General features: G+C 58.1%; 2 protein-coding genes across 2 annotated transcripts; one reads left to right on the top strand and one right to left on the bottom strand.

The window, feature by feature from the left end:
- Positions 1-182: 182 nt before the first annotated feature.
- CGGC5_v016505 (Bloom syndrome protein-like protein) lies at positions 183-4,288 on the top strand (the record flags this gene model as incomplete). Its single annotated transcript, XM_066153533.1, has 3 exons — positions 183-2,843; positions 2,908-4,141; positions 4,272-4,288. 3 exons carry the CDS (start codon positions 183-185, stop codon positions 4,286-4,288), a joined length of 3,912 nt encoding a protein of 1,303 aa, XP_066006840.1.
- Positions 4,289-8,185: 3,897 nt separating this feature from the next.
- CGGC5_v016504 (uncharacterized protein) lies at positions 8,186-9,880 on the bottom strand (the record flags this gene model as incomplete). Its single annotated transcript, XM_066153532.1, has 1 exon — positions 8,186-9,880. One exon carries the CDS (start codon positions 9,878-9,880, stop codon positions 8,186-8,188), a length of 1,695 nt encoding a protein of 564 aa, XP_066006997.1.
- Between the last annotated feature and the right edge of the window lie 468 nt (positions 9,881-10,348).

Raw genomic sequence — 10,348 nt, 5'->3', positions numbered from 1 at the left:
AGGCCAGGGCAGAAGTCGCCAGATTAGTCGGCAACATAACCAACATCATCCGCAGCCAAACCGAATTAGAGTCGTTCCATTACCCAGACGCCACAGTCAAACCCATCGTCCACATCGCACCACCCCAAGTCGACGGATTACGTTGCCAGTCATGCCGTTATATGTGCCGCCGCGTGCGGAACATGCAGGAGCATTGCCGGGTGGAACATGGATGGCAGAATGATTGGCAGAAGGGGGGCAATGTGCAGAAGAGGGCCATGGCAGCAAGGGATTTGCCGTGGACGACGGGGGTGCCGTGCCAGCGGTTTTTCCCATCGCGCGCCGGGAGCCGGTGGTTCGAGGTCGGGCGGGGGTTAGGGGTGGCCGTTCAAAGCGAGCCATCGGGGCCGGGGACGGACGACACAGCGTGGTTCGTCGCGTTGCACGAGAACCAAGAGAAGCGGTTCGAGGCCGACGCGCGCGAGGAGGTTAGTATAGTAGACGAAAAGTTGGAGCCGAACGGGTGGTTGTACCGCGTCGGGTGGACGAGGGATTTGGAAGGGTTGAACAAGACGCAGTTACAGGAGGCCACGCGACCAATTGAGGATGGCGAGGAGACGTTAGAGGCCATATGGGCCGTGTTCAACAGCGTCGCGGACAAGGCACGCGCAACAGCAGCACCGCACAAGGTCGGGCACGATGCGTTGTTCGAGGCGGAGCGGAAGGAAATCGGCCAGCAGCCGGCGCGGCCGTTCGACAACCGCATGGAGGACGACACGTGGCAGCGGTACAAGGAGGTTTGGCGTAAGATGGTGAGCATATGGTTCCGCATGGACGAGTGGCCGGAGCGCGAGCGGCCGCCGTACCGGTTCACCATGCGGCAGGGGTCGTTGTGGGATGCGTTCACCAGCCGTGTCGAGGCGGACGTCGGCAGCAGGCAGGCCGCGCAGGCGGAGGAGGTCGAGAGGATGTGTTTGGACGCCATCATCGCCATCATCGAGGACCCGTACAAGCAGAGCCAGAAGGAGAGCGCGATGATCGGCGCGTTGGCGGTGTTGGGCATCCGCGAGGACGGCGGTTGGCACCAGGCGACGGAGTACACGACGAATTATTCGGCCGTGATCAAGGTGGCCAAGATGTTCGTCGTATACCAGGCGTGGTTGGAGCGGCAGGACGAGGTGGCGGCGTTGACGGCGACCAAAGGGGCCGAGGCGGCGTACGAAGAGGCCAGCAGCGTGTTCCATTTGGTGCGCGACAAGGTGCGGCGGTTCATGACGCGGATGCCCGGGCGGCCGGACGACGAGACCAGGGCGATGAATTGGATTTACGACGCGCGCACGTACGGGATGCACATCCGGTTCAACACGGTGGCGCCGGGGATGGTGGATTGGAGCGGCGACCGGATATCGTTCCGACGGGTGCAGGTGCGGGTGTGCGAGTTGGCCGAGATGTTCCACGGGGTAGCGCAGGAGGCGCGGTCGTTGTTGGCGCAGTTGGCGGTGGTGGACGGGGATGGGGATAGGGATAATGAGCACGGCGATGAGCATGGCGATGGGTATGGAGGCCGATCAGCGTTGGCAGCAGCGTTGCCCGCCATCAGGTGGGAGAGCATGCACGACGACCACAGCCAGGACCGGCCGGGGTATTCGTTTTTACACGACGACCGCAACGAGGCGTGGGTGGGCAAGGGGAAGGGGTGGATCGCACGGCGCATCGCAGAGTCGGAGGCACGGCGGCGGGCGTGGTTAGACCCGACGCGAGGGACGGCGGCGGCGGCGGCGGCGGCGGCGGCGGCGGCGGCGGCAGTGGCAGCAGCAGGAGAGGCGGAGGAAGCCACGTCCAACCGCAGCAATAGTCACCACCCATACCACGAGAGGACGGAGGAGGCCACGTCCAACCGCAGCAATAGTCACCACCCATACCGCGAGAGGACGGTGCAGGCATACAGACAGGCGTTGGAATCGTTCCGGGAGCGGTTGTGGATGTTGATGCACATGGTGGCAGGGCAGCCGGCGCGGGCGCCCGAGTTAGCAGGCATCAGACACAGCAACACGGCCAACGGCGGGGTCAGGAACGTGTTTGCACACGACAGCATGATATGTTTCGTCACGTCGTACCACAAGAATTACCGCCAGACGGGGACGGCCAAGGTGATACACCGGTATTTGCCGCGCGAGGTCGGCGAGTTGTTGGTGTGGTATTTATGGTTGGTGTTGCCGTTTTGGCAGCAGGTAGGAGGCATCATCCATCAGACGGACCGGAAGAGCGCATTTTTATGGGCGGACGACGTGGTTGTAAGGGGCAGGGCGGCGGGCGAGGCGAGCCGTGATAACACCAGGGGCGACGAGCGCCGCAATAACACCGAGGACGACGACGCCCGTGACAACACCGAGGACGACGACGCCCGTGACAACACCGAGGACGACGACGCCCGTGAGAACACCATCACAGACGAGAGCACCCCCGCCACCCCCGGCCGGGCGCCGTGGACGGACGAACGGTTGTGGACGTCAGACAAGGCAAGGCGGATCATGCAGCAGCACAGCGAGCGGTTGGGCGGCAGCAAGATCAACATCAGCGGGTGGCGGCACATGGCCGTCGCCATCGCCAACCGGTATTTGAACGAGGCGTTCGGGCGGGCAGACGACAGAAACAACGACAACGACGACAACGACGACGACGATGTCGGGGTCGAGGACAGCGCATTGGATTTGCAGGCCGGGCACGGCACGCACGTGGCGGGGATGATATACGGGCGGTTGTACCAGGAGGCACCGTTCGGCACGGCGGCGTTGCGGGACAGGGGGTCGTGGTCGTGGTCGTGGTGCGGCAAGCCACAGGCGCCGGGCAAAATCAGGGTTAGGGTTAGGGTCAGGTCGGGAGGGTGAGGACGGCGAGTTGAGCGCCGTCGAGGAGCGCGGTTGCCAGGAGGTCAGGGATTGGTTGCGGCAGAAACCACGCGGCAAGGCGGTGGTGTACAGCAGCACGATCGAGGGCGTCGAGCGGATGGCCGAGGCGTTGGGGTGCGCAGCGTTCCACAGCAGCATCGGGAGCACGGAGGACAAGGCGTCGAGGTTGGAGGCGTGGAGGAGGGGCGACGGCGCCGATGGGGGCGTCATCGTGGCGACGAACGCGTTGGGGTTAGGCATCGACGTGCCGGACGTGCGGTTGGTGGTCCACGCGGGCATGCCGCGGCGGTTGCGGGATTTCGTCCAGGAGAGCGGGCGTGCCGGGCGAGACGGCCAGCCAAGCCGGTCGGTTGTTATATGCAGTAGGGCAGCCGTGGAGGAGGAGGAGAAAGAGAAGGAGGCAGGGGAGGCAGCGAAAGATGGGAGGGCAGCCGGAGGGGGATGGGAGGTGTCGACGAGGACATACATCAGGGGAGAGGTATGCCGGCGGATCGTGTTGGACGAGGTCATGGACGGGCGGGTGGACCGTCCAGGGTGCGAGGAGGGCGAAGAGGCATGCGACATATGCCGGCAGAGGGCGTCGGAGGTGATGTGGGTAGACGACGGGGATGGAGATATGGATAGGGACAAGGACGGGGATAGAGAGGGACATAGAGCCAGAGACGAAGAGATCAGGGCCGCGTTCGAGAGCAGTCAGCAAGCCGGGCAGTTCCGCCGGTGGCAGGCCAGGGCAGAGCGTTCAGGGTTAGGGGAGGAGGGGGAGACGTTCAAGCAGCAGTTGGCGCGATGGGCGGGACGGTGCACGTATTGCGGGATACGCCGGAGAGAGAGCGACGGGCACACGTTGGACGATTGCCCAGGCCGCGGGGAGCAGGCGTGGGGGTGGACGGCGCAGTACAGGAGGCAGATGGAGGAGGCCATGTTCGACGGACGGAGGATGGAGAATTTCAGTAGTTGTTTCCATTGCGGGTTGCCGCAGGGTTGGTGTCGGCGATGGGAGGCGTTGGGCGAGGACGGCGGGCGGTTCAGGGAGGTCGAGGGCGGTTCATGCCAGTACCAAGGGTTGATGGTTGCGATGTTCGCCGTCGCAACAATCGGTGTAGGGTCGAGGGTGTACGAGGAGACGGTGAGGGCGATGCGTAGGGCGGACGGTTTAGAGGAGTGGGCGTCGAGCGAGAAGGAGGTGTACGAGTGGTTAGGGCAGATGATCCAATGGGGAGGGGTGCAGTCAAGCAAGTTGTGCCGTTTGACGAGTCAGTTGTTGTTGTTGTTGTTGTTGTTATATTTAACGCCGTGGCGGCAAGGGCGCGGCCGCCCTTACGGCCGACCTCCCGAGGGGTATATGGCGTGGAGGGCCGCCGGCTCAAGCTATATACTCTACAGTACACGCCTCTTCCTAACGTCCTCCAAATCTTGCCCGTGGGCTACTATGTGTTCTATTCGTCCCTAGTTCCCGCTGGTTCCCTAGTTCCGTTGTGGTCTTCCGGTCCTCTACGAGGAGGGGGTTGTTACTAAGGTCTAGGTCAAGACCTAGTCCCTAGTACCGCGGGCAGATCTTCTGGAAGAAGTCTGTCACGGAGAGAAAGGCCTGGAAGCCTTCATGATCAGTAATTAGCCCCTTATAGTACTGCTCAAGAGATCCTATAGGCCCTATAGGCTCCTGTTAACTAGAAGGGTGGAGGGTGGGCCACTGAAGCCGCCTCACTAAGGTCTTTCGGCAGTAGACTAGGTGGTCTACTGCCTTTGCCTCCCCGCAGGAGCAGGTAAGTAGTGCTTCTGTATGGTTGAAGCGTTGGTGATATTGCTCGAAGTCTCCATGCCCTGAACGGGCTGCTAGGAGATGGTGAAGGATCGCCCGTGGCAGGGTCAGTTCAGGAGGGCAGGCGAGGAAAGCCTTAAGCCCTAGTTGGGTGTAAAAGGGCGTTGCCTCTTGCTTCCACCATCTTCTATGCTGGCGGTATATTCGCTCTCTAGCAAGCCGTTTGATCCCTGATAGGGTAGCTAGTTGGCCCCTAGGGGCTGGCAGGGTTGTGCCCTCCTTAGCTAGGATGTCTGCTTCCTCGTTTCCTTTGATACCCTGGTGCCCTGGGGACCAGTGGGTTTGTATGTTGTATATCCTAGCTGCCTCTTGGATCTCAAGGAAGGCAGCTTGTGAGGAGTCTGGGGCCATGCCTCGGATCCCCTGGATAACGCTGGTATTGTCGATACAGATATGTATAGGCTGGCCCTGGGAGGTAAGGAGGGCCCGTCGCAGCCCTGCCCTCGCCCCTTCGGCCTCGCCATCAAATACTTCTGCTATGCCGAGGCGTCCGCAGCCCTGGGCTATGCGTTTATTCTTACGGTAGATAACAAAGCCAAATCCTGTAGCGCTATCAGGGGCTTTAGAGCCATCTGAGTAGATGATAGTATGCTCTTTTGGCACCGTCTTGAGCCAGGCCTGGAAGATCCTGGCTGCTACTTCCTTCGTCTGTGTGACTATAAGGTTATTGGACCCTGGGAGGTATTGCGGCTGTAGGAGTGCTGGCCTTGGGCACTTAGGTAAGAGGCCAGCTGTCCTTTGGAGCCTGGTCTGCTGCCGCCCTAGCTGTAGAAGCCTTGGGACCAAGGGATGTTGTTGGTCAACCTTCTGTAGGCGTATAGCGAAGCGTAGTCGCGCTGCCTCGAGGGCTACCTCTGCTGTAGGTAGGCCAGCATCTCGGATGAGGGCACTGGTTGGTGTGGTCCTCCAGACAGGTAGGATAGCCCTTGCTGCTGCTGTAATAACTCTTCCGACTCTACAGGCTAGACCCTTCTGCCCTGTGCCGACTGTAGCTATCTGCGAAGCAGTACTGCTTCTAGTACCGTTGTTGCTGCTTAGAGCTGGCTTAGTTAGGCCTGCATACCAGGTTTCCGCTCCATATAAGGCTATCGGGAGGGCGCAAGCAATAGCTGCTTTTCGAACTGCAGCTGCTGGGAGCCCCCCTTTTGTGTTTGTAAGGTGCTGTAGGAAATAGGCTACCTTCTTTGCTGCTGCTACCTTTATTCCTACATGGTGTTGGAAGGTGAGTCTCCTGTCAAACCAGACCCCTAACCATCTTATAGGCTTTGTTGAGGCTTTAATAGTTAGGCCTCTCGCTTGGATATCGGGTAGGTTTGTTGTCTGTTTATGTTTTCTGCTGAAGTGGATTGCCTCACACTTAGCTGGGTCAAAGGCGACCTTATTTTCTGTTCCCCAGCTGAGGATACTGGTGATCTCCTGGCCTAGGGCTGTAGCGTTCGCTTCTAGCGAGGGGCTAGTAGCTACTAAGCCTATATCATCCGCATAGCTAAACCGTAGCTTCTGATCATCAGCTAGGATATCAGCTATATAGAGCAGGAAGAGGATAGGTGATAGCGGAGAGCCTTGTGGTAGTCCACAGGATAGAGGGAAGTCCTCTGTAGTAGTATCCTCTAGCCTGACCCGGGCTGTTCGGCTAGAGGTGAAGGTGTAGATCAGCCTGATCAGACTGCTTGGCCAGCCCTGCTGCCGTAGCCTGATAATAAGTCGGTTTCGTAGGACGGAGTCAAACGCCCCCTTAACGTCCATTGTTGCTAGCGTGGCTGTAAGCCCTGCATCTAGAGCCCTCTCTATCTCATGGGTTAGGCAGGTTGTCAGGTCGACTGCAGCCCTCCCTGGTAAGGCTCCAACCTGCTGTGGGCTGGCGACCCCTTCTAGGATGGTAAGGTAGGCCATCCTTTTTGCTATCAACCGCTCTAAGCCTTTGCCTAAGCAGGATAATAGAGATATCGGGCGCCAGGACCCAGTCTTAGAGAAGTCTGTTTTCCCCGGTTTCTGGATCATAACAACCTCCGCTTTGCGGAAGGGTCTAGGGAAGTAGCCTACCTGTACGCAGGCCTGGAAGAGCTGCTGTATAGGCCTAGCTACTAAACCCCAGGTGCATTGTAGTAACTTTGTAGTAATCCTATCAGTCCCAGGGGTTGTAGTCTCTGTTAGAGTAGCCTGGCGTACTTCCTCTATACTAACTGTATCCTGCCAGGGTATAAGACGCCTTGTGACCACTGGGATAGCAAAAGGGTTCCCAGGTAGGTCATCTCTAGCGCTAAACCGTTCGAGTAAGGCCTTTCGTAAGGCTTGGGCTTTGTCGTAGGTGTTGCTGATCGTCTCTCCTTCTACTATTAGAGGCGGAGCTTTAACTGCTAGGCTTGACTTCCGCCAGCCTATGATCTTATATAGATCTTGGTCTGTCTTAGCCTCTTCAACCTTAGTAGTCCAGTAGGCGCGTTTTGCCCTTCTAACGGTTGTTAAGAAGACCTTTTGTTCCTCTAGGATAGGGGGAGGTATGACCAGCCCAGGTTCTTGGGCCTGTTGGCGCCTAGCCTTAATAGCAGCTTGGTGGGCTACTGAGCATTCTTCTGTCCACCAGGGGGCTCCCCTACCCTGATTAGTCCGTCTCTTGCCTACAGCTTGAATAGCTGTATAGAAGAGGCTGACCAGTCGGGCAGCTAGGGTGTCTAGCTCTGCTGGGCTGGGCAGTTCCCCTAGAGTAGGTAAGGCTGTAGCCCCAGCCTTTACTAGGTCGATCAGCCGTGGTAGGGCTGACTCTGGTACTGAGAGCTGGTTAGCCTGGCGTCCCTGTTCCTGGGCCCTACTCATAGGAATAATTGTTGTGATGGCTTCGTGGTCAGCCCCTGGGTGTAGGTGTGGGCTGATATAAGCCTCAGTAAAGGGGATATTTGAGAGGGTTAGGTCGAGGGTATGCCCGTGGGTATGGGTAGGGGCCCCAACCTCCCCAATAAACAGAAGATCGTAGCCTTCCGCCCATTCTGCAATATCGTCTCCTCGATTTCGGCTAGGGGACCCAGGTTCCCATGAGGAGTGGTGGGCGTTAAGGTCCCCAGCAATAAGGGCTCTCTCTGGCGGTTGGTAATCTAGAAGGAGGCTGGTTGCTTGGTTTATAGGCTCATCTGGCGGCCTATATATATTCATAATAGTGAGGTCGCCAACTTTCACCCACAAGATATCTCTTGATTGGGTAGGCCTTTGTTGCTGTATTTGCAGCCTTAGACCTTTGCGTGTGTAGGTCATAACCCTAGGCCTTGTGTCTCTGCTGTTCCAGAAGTCAACTGGTACGTAGGAGTTAAAGCCTGGGTGTGTGTTAATCTGCATCTTATCTCTATAGCCTATCCAGGGTTCCTGGATCAGGACTATATCGATCTGATCTGCCCAGCAGAGCTCTAGAAGAGCTGTATGAGCTGGGCTTCTCTTCCCCACGTTACACTGGGCGACCCGTAATACCCGTGGGGTAGCCATTCTGAGCCTACTGCTCTGAGTCGAGGTCGAGGTGTGTGTAGGCATTAGTCACGTTATAATCAGGCTTCTGAGCTACCCTCTGGGCCCTGCTGCTTAGCCTAGGAGGGGTATGCTGGGTAGGTAGTGGTGGTAGGTCAGGGTTGTTGTTGATATAGACGTCTGCCTCAGCCTCATTCTCGTCCTCATCCATACTACTAGAGCTTGCCGTATCGCTAGCGTCTGCTACGGTAATTGAATCCTGGGCAGGGGTAGGGGCGCGTGGTCGCTTTGAGCCGGGCTGGTGGCGTGTTGGGTCTCCGCTGGACCGCTGGTGGTTGTCAGTAGCTTGAGTGCTAGCCTGGCTGTTCTGATAGAGGGCCTCATAAGCCTTCTGCCCAGCCTTACGAATCCGAGAGAGTTCCTTCCGACCTGGGAGGGAAGGGGAGCCGTTAACCACTAGGGGCCTTGCCGGGCAGCCCTTGTGGTTGGCTTGGAAGGGGCCGGCGCAGTTTGCGCACTTCGGTCTGGCTATGCAGGGCCAAGTCTCGTGGGAGCCTGAGGGTCTGCTGCAGTTGCCACAAAGTGGCTGCCGGTTACAATATCGGTTCGAGTGATATCCCTGGCAACCAGGGTCATGTCGGGCAATAGTCCTTTTCTTCTGGATAAGCTGAGACCTGCTGCTTTGGTTGAAGAGTCTGAAGGGTAATACTTCTGCAGAGAAGGAGATGATCCAAGAGACTTCGTTTGTGATAGGATTCACGCCAAGTTGGGATTGGCGGGCCCGGATAGGCTTGCATCCTGTCTGTGCAAAGACCTCCTCTTCAACTAGAGTAGCTGGGTCGAGGGCATCCCCATCGATAGTCCATAGCTTAGCAGGGCAGCGTGGGACAACATAGGTGAACCACTTAGTAGGGGTCTCAACCTTATAGGCTCCAAGACTGTCTGCTAGTTTCTGTTTGTCCGTAAGGAGGGCTTGCTGAACCTGCTTATTCAGGGGTCTCAGTGAGTAGCCAGTTGCGATGTGGTAGATATGTGGGATATCTGCTAGCTGCAGGCCAAGGGCCTGGCAGACCTTCCGGCGGAGGGCAAAAGGGGCATGCTTCCTAGCAGCCGTTAGGCCCTCCTCGGGGATGCGGGCAAAGACCCGGAGGTCCTCCTTTGGCTGGGCTAGAGTCTGAGTCTGAGCCTGGGGATGGATTGGGTTTTGGGTGCGGGCCGGGGCCGGGGCCGGGGCTTGGGCTGGGGCTGGGGCTGCAGATTCAGCCGAAGCTACCACCTTAGCCCAATTCCGGCTCGGGGTCGGGGCCGCCGTTCCGTTCCCCATGATCCTCTTCAAGGCTTGAACTACGTAGGTTGTAGCCTCCTTCGCGATCTGCTTCCTAGGCCCCTCAAAGCAAGAGACCACGTTGTCTACAGACTGGGCGATAGCCATAAAGACATCCTTTCGGGCTTCGTAGAGCTTGGCCTCTTCACTAAGGGCTGTAAGGACAGCTCCAGCAGCTGTCCCATTCACAGTTGAGGGTCCCTTAGCCGTTAAGGGGGTTGTCGTAGAGGCGTCGGGCTGGCTTCCCACGAGGCTGGGCCGGGCTGGCTGGGCCTCGGTATCGCGGCGGCGTTTAGCCCTTGAGGTTGGGGACGGCTCCGGAGGGGCTCCAGAGCCTCGATCAGGGCCGGCCGAGGAGGCCGGCATCGGTCCAGAGCCCGCCGGAGGCTGCGAGGCCATCGCGGGAGGGCGCTGGAGGCGAGAATTGAAGGGTTTTCCGCTGTTAAGAATTTTGGTGGTATCCCACGTATTACACTAACAGTGGATGCCAAGAAAAATTAGGCGAGAGGGAAGTTGTTGACGAGTCAGTTGTGGCAGAGGGCAGTGGAGGGCGTAGCAGAGGGGTGATCAGGCAGGGCAAGGCGGGGCGAGTAGGCGCCGTACATAGGAGTACGACAGTTTAGGGTAGGGAGTAGGGAAGTATAGTAGTAAAGGATAATAGAAAACAGAGCATCAGATGTTTTTTCACACAGAAAGATTTAATAGCACAAGAGAGCAGGAGGTGGAAGATGACAAAGAGTAACAGAGGGGATGAATAATAAGCAAGGAGCAAGAAGGGGGGAATACAAGGAGCAGCAAAAGGTATAGGCAACAGTGGAAGGATGGAAAGAGCAGAGAAAGGGGCCGGAGAGAAGGGAAAAAACAGAA

Source organism: Colletotrichum fructicola (assembly GCF_000319635.2).
Source record: "Colletotrichum fructicola Nara gc5 chromosome Unknown KSG_Nara_v1_contig11, whole genome shotgun sequence".
NCBI classification, from domain to species: Eukaryota; Fungi; Ascomycota; class Sordariomycetes; order Glomerellales; family Glomerellaceae; genus Colletotrichum; species Colletotrichum fructicola.
The sequence above is the reverse complement of the archived record's forward strand: the minus strand, read 5'-3'. Positions and strand labels throughout refer to the sequence as shown.